Consider the following 16,351-nt stretch of genomic DNA (forward strand, 5'->3'; position numbering starts at 1 on the left):
CTGCGAGAAAAGGCTGCAGCCCTGCAACAATGGGTGGCCACAAAATGCATAACTGATACACTATACCCTCTTCTCCCAGTGTAGCTCCCTGGAACAAATATCTAATATTGAGTTGCTGCCTTATTTTGAATACGGAGTTCACTTAGAGACCTTAGGGAAATAGGGAACTTGGACAAAACTTGGATAAAAGCCAGAGTTTCTTGCTCCTACTCCCCACTACCAAATCAGATTTACCTTCACACCCTACTACAGTTTAGAGAATCATCCTGGCCCCCTAAACTCACTCCAAGTATTCTCTGATGCCTTAAATTATCTGACAAGTCTTTGACTTGATACAAAGACCCTCATACCATAATTAGAGAAAACAGGCCAGGAATTGCAGACAAGATAGCAACAAAAACTCATTCACAATTGATTTCATTCAGTCAACCAATAAGCATATGAGAGCAATAGATATTTTTCTGCTTTGATAAATAAAATTGTCAGAAAAAAAGATAGACAGTAAGCTCCTTTAAGAGGAAGCATTTCAGGGAGAAAAAAGATGCAGGAAGAAACAGTTGTAGCTAACTCTAGAGATCCACAGGCTTTAAGCTCATGATGTCTGAAAATGGTATCATAGGAAGATCTTTCCACAGTTTACTAGGATATTATCACTAAATTTCTACCAACCGTTGAATAGCTCAAAGCAAACAATCCTACATCAGCTTAAGATAAAACTGATTAAAGAAATTTAGCTTTTTGGGATGCCTGGGTGGCTCAATCAGTTGAGCATCCAACTCCTAGTTTCAACTCAGGTCATGATCTCAGGATTGTGAGACTGAGCCTTGTGTCTGGTTGTGGGTTCAGTGGGAAGTCTTGAGATTCTCTCTTTCCCTCTCCCCCTCCCGCCACACACACACACACACACACACACACCCATGCCCTTTCTCTCTAAAATAAATAAATCTTTAACTTAAATAAATTTAGCTTTCTTTTTCATTTTTTTTATTTAAAGATGTTATTTATTTATTCATGAGAGAGACAGAGAGAGGCAGAGACACAGGTAGAGAGAGAAGCAGGCTCCTCACAAGGAGCCCGATATGGGACTCGATTCCATGACCAGGATCATGCCCTGAACCTAAGGCAGATTCTCAACCACTGAGCCACTCAGGTGTCCCTTAGCTTTCTTTTCATTGTGATAGTTCATTGGTTTGAAAAAGTAATATAAAGAAAAAAATTATTCTTAAGAATCTAGTTTACAATCATAATCTTACCTGACCTATGGGATAATTTTAGAACAAAGGGCTTCATATCTACCACAAAGTGATCAAATTCTGCATCCAGCTTCTCCCATTTTTCTTCTTCACTTCCTATTTCCATAATTCAGCCTATAAAAGATTTAAAATTAAAATATTAAGATCTGTCTGCTGATAACTACACAACTCTAATGAAAGAGAGCAAGAAAAACTCATTAGAGCTAAATAGTGTTAAATATCCCCAAACTAATCTATAGATACAATTCTAGTCAAAATTCCAGCAGTATTCTTTGTAGACATGTACAAGCTGGTTTTAAAATTTACATAAAAATGTAAAGGAACTAGAATAGCAAAAACAATTCTGAAAAAAGAAAAAAGTTACTGGAGAATTCAATTACCTGATCTTAAGATGTGCTATCAAGCTATGTAATCAAGACAATGTGGTATTGGTGAGAGGATAAGACACACAGACTCATGAAGCAGACTAGAGTTCAGAAATTGATGCAAGTATGGACAGCTGGTATTTGACAAAGGTGCAATTCATGGAGAAATGATAGGTTTTACAAAAAAGACACTGTAACAATTGGACATCCATATGGGAAATAAATAAATAAACGTCAACCTAAACCTTATAGTGTATGCAAAAATCAACTCAAAATAAATCATAGACGTAAGTATATCGAAAGATGAATGGATAAAGAAGATGTGGTCTATGTATACAATGGAATATTACTCAGCCATTAGAAACGACAAATACCCACCATTTGCTTCAACGTGGATGGAACTGGAGGGTATTATGCTGAGTGAAGTAAGTCAATCGGAGAAGGACAAACATTATATGTTCTCATTCATTAGGGGAATATAAATAATAGTGAAAGGGAATATAAGGGAAGGGAGAAGAAATGTGTGGGAAATATCAGAAAGGGAGACAGAACGTAAAGACTCCTAACTCTGGGAAACGAACTAGGGGTGGTAGAAGGGTAGGAGGGCGGGGGGTGGGGGTGAATGGGGGACGGGCACTGAGGGGGGCATTTGACGGGATGAGAACTGGGTGTTATTCTGTATGTTGGCAAATTGAACACCAATAAAAAATAAATTTATTATAAAATATATATATATATAATGTAAAACTATAATACACTTAGAAGAAAAGATAGGAGAGAATCTCTATGACCTTGAATTAGACAGGATTTCTCAGATATGACACCAAAAGTACTCCCCATAAAAGAAAAATTATTATATTGGACTTCACCAAAAAAAAAAAAAAAATGCTCTGCAAAGGACTCCATTAAGGGATTGAAAAGATAAGCCACAGACTGGGAGGAAATATTTGTAAGTCATATATCTCATAAAGGATTTATATCAAGAACCTATAAAGAACTCTCAAAATTCAACCATAAGAAAACAACCCCAAAAAAACACATAGCCAAAAAAAAGTCCCTTTGCCAAAGAAAATACAAATAACAACTAAACACATGAAAAGATGCTCAATGTCATTAATCATTAGAGAACTGCAAATTACAATCACAAGATCTCAGCACATACCTATTAGGACAGCTAAAATTAAAAATACCAAATAAACAATACCAAATGCTGATGAGAACACAGAACCACAGAACTCTCATGAACTGCTGGCAGGAATGCAAAATGGCGCAGCCACCTTGAAAAACAATTAAGCAGTTTCTTCCACAGTCCAACATACCCTTATTACATGATCCAGAAATCCCACTCTTAGGTATTTACTCTAGTGAAACAAAGTCTATAATCATGCAAAAAAGACCTGAATTTAAGACCCGTAGCCGCTTTTTTCTTGGTTAATCACCAAACACAGGAAACAATACAAATGTCCCTCACCTGGGGAACAGATAAACAAAGTCTGGTGTATGCACACAATGAAGGAGTACTCTGCGAGAGAAAACAATGAACTGACATACGTGGCAGGGATAAACTCTAAAGGTATTTCGCTGAGTTGTGGAAACCATTCTCAAAGGGCTATACTGTACAAATCCATTTGTATGACATTCTAGAAAAGGCAAACAGTATGAGTACAGAGAACAGATCAGTGGTCCACAGGGGTCGGCAGGTGGGGGAAGAATCTGAACACAAAGCAGAGGCATGGGGAAAGCAGCTGAGGTGCTGGAAATTATTCTCTATACTGTTTTTATAGCAGGTTATAAGACCCTATTCTATGTATGTGTAAAAGTTCATCAAATTGTATACCAAAAAGTGATTTTTTAACTGTATGTAAATCCAAAATTTTTAATTCCCCTCAAAAAACTAAAAAGATTAGTCCTTGCATTTCTTCGTAATTAGCAAGAAACACACTACCTATAAGAAAGTGAATCCCCAAAATCAGTAGGTTTTGACAAAATTCCTTAAGTTAAAAATATCCACACTCAACATGTTCCCTTAAATTAAGAAAGGTCTTGGAAGGGATATGGACTACCTCTACACTACGCATAGTCCCCAATTTGTCATTTATTTATTTACAAATTACAGGTTGGAAAAAAATTTGTCCTGCCTCATAAGCTGTCTCCACAGACTGCGCTACCCCTGCTAAACCAGCTTCTAATACTGATCACAGTGTCCTCCCTCTTACTACCAACAATCTCCTTCTAGAAAGGTCTTTCTACCTGTCTCTGCAAGTAAACCATAGTTCTTGCCAGTCGCCATGACTTCCCTCCCAGTTGCTAGACGTGAACCCATTCCCTCTCAGAAACATGGTACCCACTCTCTGGGGTCTTTCACCCTCCCCTTGGCCTCGGGCCAGGAAGAAAACCAGTGACTGCAACCCATCCTGCCACTTCCCAGCTACTGCTCTTCCAACCTCAACCCAGAACTCTTGTCTTAGGAGGCCCTCAACATCTGACCAGACCTCATTCTCCCCATTCCCATCACCGTTACCTTCCCAAATCCCTTTTATCTGATCATAGCCTTTATCCTCTTAAACTCTCTCTCATCCTCCGCTTCTCTCAGCAAGCCTGAACTCCTCCAATGCCCTCCTTCACCCCTTCACTAAGGGTCTGCTGGAGAAAAATGGCATTGCCTGTAGTCAGCTTCCCACCTTATCCGAATCCTCGGATGTCTTTCACTATTTCCTCCTCCAAGATGAGCTTTTGAGCTTTTATCAGACATCTTAGAGCCCCTCAAACTGCTCCTGCCTTCCCTCACTCTCAATTTTAAAAAATCTTACCCCAGGAATCCCTGGGTGGCTAGGCGGGTTCACGTCTGCCTTTGGCCCAGGGTGCGGTCCTGGGGTCCCAGGATCAAGTCCCGCGTCAGGCTCCTGGCGTGGAGCCTGCTTCTCCCTCTGCCTGTGTCTCTGCCTCTCTCTCTATGTCTATCATAAATAAATAAAAATAAATCTTTTAAAAAAAAAACTTACCCCCTCTTCATGGGAAAAATAAGAGTCAAGTGGTGACACCTCAAAATGCCCTTCCCTACACCTCTGAACTTTCCTCTAAGAGAATAGAACACCTCCTTGCCTCCTTTGCTTCGGTATCCTTTTTTTTTTTTTTTTTTTTTAAGATTTTATTTATTTAAGTTAAGAGACTTCAGGATCGCGCCCTGGGCCAAAGGCAGGCGCTAAACAGCTGAGCCACCCAGGGACCCCCTGCTTCTGTATCCTAAGCGCTAACTCTCCTCTCTAGTGCCATTATTTCTATCACCTATCAGTTACCTCCTCACAGGTTCACACTTTCCATCCCCTCTGCATCCAGCCCCTCCACAGGTTCCATCCTCTAATTCCCCTCAAGCCAGTAAGTCAATAAGTACTCAGAAATGTCTCCAAACCTGCCTGTGTCCTCTTCTTGCTGCCCCTGTGTCAGAGAGAGCCCTTCCCACTACTCCCCAGCCCTCCTGAAACAGCCAGCCTCCCCTCTGTCTGCTTTTCCTACTCCAGCCACTGGTACCAGAGTAAGTTCCCTAAGTGCAAAGCTAAGTATATCCCTCTCTAAACAAAAATCTCTCTTGACTACCTACTATAAGATACTATTTAAAGCCAAAGTTAGGCCTACAAGTGAACCCATCTCTCACCTCTCCCTACATCCATGCTGCCCAACATGTCCACCTGCCAAGGGCCACTTCCCAGCCAATGACCTCCGTGCCATTCTTGCCACACTCCAAGCCTTTACACAACCCCACATCCTCTCCTCAAGCAGTTCCCTCTGCCTACAGTCAGGTAAATACAACTTAAACAGCACTTCAGAGAAAAGCCTGCCCAGTTTGGTCAAGACTCTTAAGTTCCATTCTCAGTGTGCACTGCTCACATCTGTGGGGCAGCATTCACTATGCTATTATTCTTTGTACATATCTAGGTATTATTTACATGCCTTCCACCATCTGTGAGATGTTCCTAGAAGGCAGGGCCCATGACTCACACATCTTAGACATATCTGGTACTTTACGTGGCACGTTATTAGAAGCTAAAGAACTCATACAAAGAACAAATGCTAACAAAAGGGGAAAATGTCCCACTTTAACAAGACTAATAATGTTGAGAAGATTCTAAGTACCAAACAGATCTTCAAGAATAGAAATATTATATGGCCTTAATTCGATTTACCAAAACGGGCCATCCTACCTTCTGCATCACAATAGAAGAAACATATTGTCAAATTTAAGACTTGATTAAAGTAAATGTTATTTAGGGCAGCCCGGGTGGCTCAGCGGTTTAGCGCCGCCTTCAGCCCAGGGCGTGATCCTGGAGACCCAGGATTGAGTACCACGTCGAGCTCCCTGCATGGAGCCTGCTTACTCCCTCTGCCTCTCTCTCTCTCTCCCTGTGTCTCTCATGAATAAATAAATAAAATCTTAAAAAAAAAGTAAATGTTATTTAAATACATTTTCTGATTGGTTAGTTGGCTTGGGGGTGTTTGGTTGGTTGTTTTGCCTTCCTACAATAACTAACTGCATTCCTATATAATTACACCTGTTATGTACTTGGTAACAGAAGACTATGATACCACTACAGGATATTAGATCATAAAGCTGAAAAGCAACTATTCAAATGGATGAACAGACAACTGGAAACTCCCAAACTCAGAATTTTAAGCACAGCTCTAGCCTAGGAGTATATTCCCAGGCTTAAACAGCGCATCCTGCCCATCTATTCATTCACCTAAGAGCATCAATAGATAAAGCTAAAGCAAAAAGATTTCTAATGATCACTAATTCACAATAAATCCCTTGACACACGCAAGAAAGGTTAACATTTAATGTTAGAGAAAAATAAAACTCAATAAAGACTCCCCCAAAGTCATGAAATTAAGCACAAAGCTCAGATTAAAATTCTGAAATCCCATGCTCTCAGATCCATTATACCCGACCTCTTGGCTATTTACATATACGTCAGCAATATCTCCAATAAAGACATACTTTGAAAAGTAGAAAGGCAATTGGAATTGCTATCAGAACTTACAATACTAGAGTACAGTTTTTTAAAACACAATAAAGGGTCTATGTGACATTGGGTAAATGCTAAAAATCTGCATCTCTTTATCCCTTATTTATTCTCCAAAAAAATTAAGAAATGCAAAAAGGGAAAAAATTAAGGTACCATTTCAAACCTTCAAAGAATTCTTGCTACACAAATTACATCTTATAAACAAACTGTATCTACTAAGTTCCAACTAATCAAAAAGTTTTAGGACTACCTAAAGCTGTATGTTTGCCTTAGGCATGTGCCTATACTAGTCACATAAATTACTTCACAAGCAAAAAGAGAAGTCAACTGGGTGACTCTTGCTTATAATCTAGATTTGATCATGTCTTTCATTTAACTCACTGGCATTATCTTTAAAAACAAAACAAAACAAAACAAAACAAAACTGGGCAGCCCGGGTGGCTCAGCGGTTTAGCGCCGCCTTCAGCCCAGGGTGTGATCCTGGAGAACCAGGATGGAGTCCCACATCAGGCTCCCTGCATGGAGCCTAGGTCTCCCTCTGCCTGTGTCTCTGCTTCTCTGTGTGTGTGTGTGTGTGTGTGTCTCATGAATAAATAGAAAAAAAAACTAATTATACGTGGACACCTATCAAATGGGCTTAAACCTCCTCAAAGTGCTTAGTTGCCCTAGGAGTCAGCAAAGTAGAAGCAAGCCTCAATGATCATAAGGCCTTGGAAGAAAAGCAGCCACGCTGCATAACGAAGGATACGCATCTCTCACGCCCTCTGTCCAACACGATAAACATATTCCTGAAAGCTGCAAAAAAAATAATAAATCAATTTTGTAGGAGTCATTCCAGAACACTTGAAATACGTCCCCTCGGTAAATCAGCAAGTTTTGCAGGTGCACGCGATGTTCGGATGGTCAGCAGAGGGAGTGACTGGGGCTTGCTTTCCCTGATGGTGCCAGGAGCGTGCTGTGCGCTTTACAAACGTGTCCCGGGCGTCATCATCACCCTGGGAGGACGGGCACTGTTTCATGCCCATTTCCCAGAGGGGGAAGCCGAGGCTCAGCGGGGTTAAGGAGCTGCTGCTGCCCCGGGAGTCGGCCCCACGCAAAGTGGCAGCTGGGCCTCGATACTGCGCGCTCCGGGCTGCGGCCGCACCACTGCGCAGATGCTCCTGCCATTCCGCTCGCCTCTTCTACCTTATCTTTACGCCCATCTCTAAAGAACAAAGGGTAAGACAGCCACGGAGGAGGAGGATGAAAGCTGTGGGTCTGGACTTGCGTGGTCGGTCCTGAAGCGTGGGGCTCGGAGCACGCCGGGCCAGGCCTTCCCGAGCGCGGGGCGCCCAGCCCGCCCTGGGAGGAGCTGAGCTGCCCCGCGGGAGCGGGAGCGGGAAGCAGGGGAGCGGGAGGCAGGGGAGCGGGGGGTGGGGGCCTGCGAGCCCCGGAGGCCGCGGCCGCCTCCCTGCCCCCGCGGCCGGACCCCGGGACCCCGTCCTGCGGACCAGCTCCAGCCGCTTGGAAAACTTTGCCCGGAACTTTCCCAGCCTGGATTTCCCTCGGCAAGTGGAAGCGGGGCCGCCGGCTCGCAGCCCGCCCCCTCCCCTCCCCTCCCCCCTCCCCCGCCTCCATCCCCATCCCCGAGCCGCGCGCGCGCCCCACAGGCCTGGCGAACGGGCGCGGGGCCTGCGAGGCGACGCCCCTCCTCGAACGGGCCCCCGGCCCCCCGCGCAAAATTCCACTCGAGAACCCGGGGGGGCAGGGGCGGGGCAGGGGAATTCGGGAAACCGAGAACCTGACGCCCCTACATGCAAAGCTTTCGGGTCGGCCGCCTCCGCCGCCGCCGCCGCCGCCGCCGCCGCCGCCGAGAAACGGTTTCAAATCCTTGCGGGCCGCCGCCGCCGCCCAGGCAGCCCGGGGGCGGGGACTTCCGCGCTCGCATTCCCCGCCCCCTTTTCCCACCCCTCCGGTCGCGGCCGGCGCGCGCGGCGCCGTTGCCAGGGCGACGCTCCCGGCCCTCCGGAGGCGGGACTTCCGTCCCCGTGTCCTCGCGCTGCCGGTCGCGGGGAGCGTTGCCATGGCGACGCTCCGGGTCGTCGCGCCGCCTTCCCGGACGGCGGGGCTGCCTGACGACGGTACGTGGGCGGGTCCCAGGCGGAGGTTCCCAGGGCAACCGGAGCGCGGGGTGCGCGCTGCTGCCTTGGGGCGTCTCGCTGGTGACCGCGTTAGGGGTCGTGGAGGAGAAACAGGTGCAGGGTAAGGAAGACGGGATCGCTGGAGGGTGTCACAAGAAGGGGTGCGCCTTTGGACAGACGTCGTCGAGTCTGCAGAAGTGAGAATTTACTGCCTGGTAGCTCAACACCCAGAGGTGACTGAGGTCGGATTAAACAGGAAGCATGCACATTAGTTTGCTTTTTTCTTTTTTCCTTTTCTTTCCTTTTTTTTTTTTTTTTTTTTTGCATTCAGAACTATCCGAGGTTTGGAGACACTGGACCCCCCAAATTCTGTCTGAAGATGCTGAAATAAAATAAAAGGTTTTGTGTTTGCCAATTCTGTGTTAGAATAGCAAGATCAAAAAAAAAAAAAAACATAATAGCAAGATCAAGTGGAAAACGTAATTTTGCTACTCCCAGGAAGTCTCAACCACCCCAATGGCAGTCCCCGTGTCTGCGTTGCTCTGTTGTGGCTTTCTTTGGTCTTCTATTCCATTTCTGGAAAAGCTCTGAAGTATATTTATTTAAATGGAAGGCAGAAACAACATTTAAATTGTAAAAACACTGACTTAAATGAAATTCCGTTTACCACTGCTTTTCATCTAATTTCACAACAGGAATCCTTCTGCAGTATCTCTGCGATACACTCAGCGTGATGCCAAATCTAACATAAGCACAGCTTGACGCAGCTTTTCAGTTTTCCATAAAGAAAATAGAAGATTCATTCGTTTGTAACTAGTTACTTTCAAGCTTCCAAAGGGAAGTGTATTCTCTCCAAGGTGCTTTTTCAAACCCACCCCACCGGAAATAAGCACCAACAGTTCTTCATTGTTTCCATGACAAATTATGAAGGCTAAAAGAAGGTAATGAGATGAAACGCTCTTAGAAATTAGCCTTCCAAAGCATATTTGAGTATGTTTATAGCTAAAGAATGATCATTAATCCGGATCATTTGCACTAAGATTCAGGGATGCAAAACCCATGCAAGCAATTAATTGCAGGAATTTGACCCCTCAGTGAAGATCTTCAAAATATATAACCACATTAAATGGAGAACATGAAATGAATTTTCAACATTTGATGTCATAAGCAAAAAAAAAAAAGTGGAAGATGAAAAAAAGATCAAGGGAAAAAATATAGCAGTCAGGTTCATCTGAGAAGAAATAACTGCAGAGATGGTTACAAATAAAAAATAAGTAAAAAACTTAAGAAAGTAAACTTCTTAAACTATTTTCTCTAAATGAGTATTAAGAGTATTAAGTATTAAGTAGAGTATTAAGTAGAGTACTAATTAATTACTCAAGTAAGTAAGAAGATACGAAAATCTCCCTTTCCACTTTTAAAAACTGGAAGACTGTCATTTTTTTCATTTAAAAAAGTTTATACAGGGGATCCCTGGGTGGCTCAGCGGTTTAGTGCCTGCCTTTGACCCAGGGTGTGATCCTGGAGTCCTGGGATCGAGTTCCATGTCGGGCTCCTTGTGTGGAGCCTGCTTCTCCCTCTGCCTGTGTCTCTGCCTCTCTCTCTTTCTCTCTCTCTCTCTCTCGCTCTCTCTCTCTCTCATGAATAAATAAATAAAATCATGGGATCCCTGGGTGGCGCAGCGGTTTGGCGCCTGCCTTTGGCCCAGGGCGCGATCCTGGAGACCCGGGATCGAATCCCACATCGGGCTCCCGGTGCATGGAGCCTGCTTCTCCCTCGGCCTATGTCTCTGCCTCTCTCTCTCTCTCTGTGACTATCATAAATAAATTAAAAAAAAAAAAAAATTGAAAAAAAAAAATAAAAAAATAAAAATAAAAAAGTTTATACAGGGGCACCTGGATGGCTCAGTGGGTGAGCATCTATCTGCCTTTGGCTCAGGTCATGATCCCTGGGTCCTGGGATGAAGTCCTGCATCTGGCTCCCCATAGGGAGCCTGTTTCCCCCTCTGCCTATGTCTCTGTCCTCTGTGTCTCTCATGAATAATTAAAATATTTTTTAATAAATAAAAATAAAAAGTATAGACAGTTGACCCTTGAACAAAATGGGTTGGAATTGTATGAGTCCACTTATACACCAATTTTTTTCCATAAATCAGTAGTATAGTCCTGTTATTTTCTTTCCCCTTCCTTGACCTTTTTTTTTTTTTTTCAGATAAGGGGGGGGGGTGGTTAAAGTCTTTTTTTTTTAAGATTTTATTTTTTATTTATTCATGAGAGACACAGAGTGACAGAGAGAGAGAGAGGCAGAGACACAGGCAGAGGGAGAAGCAGGCCCCATGCAGGGAGCCCGATGTGGGACTCAATCCCGGGTCTCCAGGATCACACCCCGGCCTGCAGGTGGCACTAAACCGCTGCGCCACCAGGGCTGCCCTTCTTTCCCCTTCCTTATGATTTTCTTTTCTCTGGCTTACTTTATTGTAAGAATACAGTATATGACAGTATAACATACAAAATATGTGTTAATCGACTCTTGTCAGTGAGGCTTCCAGCCAACAGTTGGCCATTAGTAAAGTTTTGGGAGAGTCAAAAATCATACATACAATCAACTGTTCAGGGGTTCAGCCACCCTAATCCCCATGTTGTTCAAGGGCCAAATGTACGTAAACATACATACATATATTTACGCAAAAAAAATATTGTTATGCGGGGAGGTTTTAATTGTTATTTATGTTATAAATATGTAGCTGGGATACCAGTTTGAGACTGAGCTGTGTTCACTTTAGGATTCAAGCCTATACATCATGTTGAGAGGTCTGGTGGAAAATGTAAAGAATCTCCTTACATGAGAACCAAGGGACCCCTAGGAAATAACTCATCCTACAAAATGGTGAGCAGATCTGGTTCAATGATTATACAAACATTGAAGGGGAAGGTAGTTCTCCATAAAGCATAGTGCTAGCCATAGAATGGCTTCCAGTTCTCCTCCTCTTATAAAAAAAAAAAAAAAATGATTCCTAATCTTTAGAGGTAAGGAATGTCCAAAAATCTTAAAAACTTATAACCCTCCTCCCTTATTCCTCCACCGTCAAATGCTCACATGCCCCAAAATGTGCATACCAATCAAAGGGTTTCCAAAATTTCTGAAGCTCATCCATACAGCTTAGGTTAAGAACGCCTGTGTTTGGATTTTATACCCATTTAAACATTGAGAACAGAAGCCATAACTGGCATTTGTGAACATAGTTTCTCAAGGTAGCAAGTAGTACAGACAACATTGCCCCTAGCAGTGGGCGCCAACAACATCAGAGCAGGCCTCAATGAAAAGTAGCAGCAGCAGGGATGCTTTCATCAAGCATCAGAGATAAGAAGTGAGAATAACAGCATCCTCACAGCTACACACACTAAGAGAAAAATAAATGCTGCACAGCGTATGGTAGTTTAGTAGGATACAGAGCACATGTGAGACCCACCCTGGAGACCTCATTAATATTCAGGAAGAAGTGGCCAGAATCAGAGTCCATTCAGGGACCTCAAGGGTAAAGCCAGATAAATACTCTTTTGTGACTGTTGTAGTAATAGGCCCAAGTTTATATGGCTTGAAAAACACAGTTTCACATAAACTTTTTATGGCTAAACACCTATGGCAACCAATTAAGAAACAGGACTTTTGTGTCTAGTTACCTTATCAAGCATAATAATTTTTCAGCTCAAAATAGATTTATTGAATGCTACTAGGTGCCACTGAACCTTTAGTATGTATCTTCAAGGAATGTTTCCTCTACCAGGAATGTTCTAACACTTTGCTCTTAAATGTCGCTTAGTGAGGCCTTCATTGATTCTTAAACCACCCTTTATTCTCTTTCAAAACCCCTGTACCTTTCGTCCATTGCATTTATCAAAATTTATTATCAATTATTAACTAATATTAATAATCTTTTTCAAATGTTTGTAGGCTCCGTAAGGACAGAGACCATATATGCCATGTTTACCACAGTAGACCCAGCACCTTGCAGAGTACCTACCACTTAGAGATGATCCATAAATGTTTATTGAATCAAAGAATGAAGACAGATTGGTCTTTTGTGCTTTTCTCCGCACCTGTGGTAGAATAGGACCACCCTTAACTTCCTACTTTACAAAGCTTCCATTCAAAAGACCTAGGAGACTAACTTGTCTGGATTCACATTTTCTTTCTGGGAGAGTGCATCTGATTGGTCTGATTTGAATCCAGTGAAAGCACACTTAATCAGATCGGGTATGGTCAGGAGATTGGGCATCCCACTATATAAACATGACTTTATTAGCTCAATTTTGTGCTAAAGGACAAGGATTGGGATTCCTTTCTCAGAGAAGAAGGCTGAGGAGTTAGCACAAATGGTTCCAACTACATCAAAGCCTCAGGAGTTGTTGGGAACAAAGATGAGTTTCTGCCCTCCGAAAATTTAAAATATAGTACAGATGATAAGACAAACACCAGATTAAAAAAAAAAAAAACAGATAACTACATTTGGAGTCAGATTATGTCACCTGCTTTAAAAGGTATATCAATAATATATTATGGGAAGAGAAGGAAGATAAAGCAAACACTATATAGTGATTATAAAGTCAGGAAATGAAAGTATATACTCAATCTTGTTTTATCTTTGCCTTTAAAAAGGTATTGAAATTGAAACATTACTCCCATTGAAAATATTGTTTCAAAAAATATATATTGTTTCCTATCAGCTACAAACAACTTGAAAGATGTTTCAAAACCAAGTAACATTTTACCTCAATTTTTAAAAATCCAATGGTAATACAGTTGATAATAGAGTATGAACATGATAGTAAAAACATGACATTCTGCAAAATACAAATTGTTTTTATTTCTTGTGTGGGAAGTTGATTATGCTATAATTCTCACGCCGCAAGCAATCTGTTTCTTTTCAAAATATAAACTTAAACTGAGAAATTAGCCTAGATAATACTGAACTATGTGAATTCAATTATTCCCTACATAAAACATGGGGAAATGTGACCTATTGCTAATTAGAAAGATAATAATTATTCATACCTAGTTTGAACTGGGCCTAGATTTTGTTGTATTAAATCTGATGAACTCTATATTTTAAACTCTGGCTCTTAAAATCATAGTAACTGAAGCACAGACCGAGAGGTTACCTTTATTTTGTGGAAGCCACTGTCATTTGAGTTTCCTGTTTTATAAAGTCAAATGTAAACCTGATTACAGTAACTTACATCTCTTAACTTTAAGCTATAGACACATAAAATTTACATATTTCCTAAAGGCATTCTTTTGATACCTTAATTGCCCTAAAGATCCATACCGAAAGTTTAAGTCTGTACTAATAAATACCAGCAGTGAGTTACAAAATATCATTATTCCATCTCACATACTTGCCAGAAACACAAAGAAGGAAAACAACTGGTAAGAATATGAATCAAGTGTGGACAGTGATTCTCTAGGTGAAGCAATTAAAGCCCTGGTGGCTCAGCAGTTTGACACTGCCTTCAGCCCAGGATGTGATCCTGGAGTCCTGGGATGGGGTCCTGCGTCAGGCTCCCTGCATGGAACCTGCTTCTTCCTCTGCCTGTGCCTCTGCTTCTCCCTCTGTGTCTCTCATGAATAAATAAATAAAATCTTAAAATAAACAAAAAAAAGTTAAGGCTTTTGATCAGGACTGTCAAATTGCTTTCTAGAAGTGTTTTGCAAATTTGCAATCCCACCCAATCATCCCTGAGAGTGGCTGTCTCACATTAACAATTTTTCTAATCTGTGCTAACTGTAAATAAAAACAGTCATCTTTAATTTGCATTTTCACTATTAGAAACATTGAAATATTTTTAAATCTCTATTCATTTTTTTCCTTTTATTCATTTGCAAAAAAAGCTCTTTAGCCCTTTGTCCATTTTTCTAGACTTTGACACGTATACCTAACTTCCATATTTTGATTTCTCGCTTTGAAACCAGCAATGGCTGTGTACATAGTACTTAGCATGGGCTGATATTCTAACTAATCAAATTTTAGTTGATTCACCATTTTGCATTATCAAGATACTCTGTATCATTAGAATGAAATAAATGAATGACTCTCTTCTATCTAAATGGAAAGCAATTCGTAAATACCTAGAATGATTACTATTATGTAAACACATTAGAGGTAGATATCAAAATAATCCTGCAGCCACTAAATTCCTTAAATTGGATAGGAAATGATTCAGAACTTCCTATTTACAGGTCACAAAATATAAATTGTAAGACAAAAACAGATGCAGCATGTAGAGAGCAGAAACAGAATTATGAGGCATGTTTTCTTTTCTTCACTACTAAAAAAGAGAACAAGAAAAAGTTACTACCTGTAACACGATGATGCTGGATTCCATCCTTCTGCCAGAACTAAGCTGCGCTCACCATTCTATCCCTACCCCTGTGGCTTACTCTATCCTGCCCTCTGGGGCAATCCCTACTGGAGCTACCAAAAGAAACTGGCCCTTCTCCCTTCAGTAATATGCATACTGCCCTAGCCAGTGTGCAAACTGGCAACCACCTACCGGGGCATTTCACAGCCTCCCTATACAGACATCTCTCCTCTAATGCTTCAGCACTTCTCCCTTGGCTGTGAAATTCTAACTTTAGATTGCAATCATTTCCACAAAGCCACTGGGGAAACTCATAGCTAAATTAGCAGCATAAGAATGGTAGAAAAGACAAGATTCTGAAGTTTGGATAACTGTCACTAGCTTTGTGACTCAGGTAAATGAAGTGACATGAGCTTTATTTTCTTTACCTTCCCTGTGGCATAACTGGGAAAATGAAATTAATAAACGTGAGATATATGGAAAATTGCCCAATGCTTGACATGAGGAAACTTGAATATCTTTTTCATTCCCAACAGTTTTGCAAGCAATTTTAAAAGTAATAGATGCCACCAGGAGGCAGCATTCGTCCACAAAGAACTGTTTATCTAACACACCCACACATTCACGTAGGTACTCACACACACGCTCTTGTCGACCCATACATCACACATTCACACACATACACACACATTCATGCACACACAGACATCACACGTTCACATACACATACATCACACATTTACACATGCACACTCACATGCTCTCAAACACACACTCACATACACACACTCCCACTTGGATAAACTTGCTCACACATGTGCACACCAACCACACACACACACACACACACACATTCATGTATATGCATACATCTCACATTCACACACATCCTTGCACACATCCCAGATGACTTTCTTTTCTTTCTCTACTTCTGTGTCTTTTTAATCTTTCACTTAGGGATTAAAGTGAGGAATGGGGATCCCTGGGTGGTGCAGCGGTTTGGCGCCTGCCTTTTGCCCAGGGCGCGATCCTGGAGACCTGGGATCGAATCCCACATCGGGCTCCCAGTGCATGGAGCCTGCTTCTCCCTCTGCCTATGTCTCTGCCTCTCTCTCTCTCTGTGACTATCATAAATAAATAAATAAATAAATAAATAAATAAATAAATAAATAAAATTTAAAAAAAAATAAAGTGAGGAATGATCCTCAGGGTAGATGGGAAATTTCACTGATG

The 16,351-nt window shown here is 41.9% G+C and overlaps 1 protein-coding gene across 11 annotated transcripts in view; it reads right to left on the reverse strand.

Moving 5' to 3' along the window:
* The window catches only part of CEP112 (centrosomal protein 112), a 392,220-nt gene extending 390,853 nt beyond the window's left edge, over positions 1-1,367 (reverse strand). For all 11 annotated transcript variants that reach the window (XR_013354742.1, XR_013354744.1, XM_077853716.1 and 8 more), the window contains exon 1: positions 1,254-1,367. Coding sequence is in view for 9 of the 11 variants with exons in the window: in XM_077853716.1 (XP_077709842.1) it covers positions 1,254-1,359 (106 nt within the window). In the remaining 2 variants the exon portion in view is untranslated. The remainder of the gene's footprint in view (positions 1-1,253) is intronic.
* Between the last annotated feature and the right edge of the window lie 14,984 nt (positions 1,368-16,351).

The sequence above is a fragment of the Canis aureus genome, chromosome 16, assembly GCF_053574225.1.
Source record: "Canis aureus isolate CA01 chromosome 16, VMU_Caureus_v.1.0, whole genome shotgun sequence".
In the NCBI taxonomy this organism is placed as follows: Eukaryota; Metazoa; Chordata; class Mammalia; order Carnivora; family Canidae; genus Canis; species Canis aureus.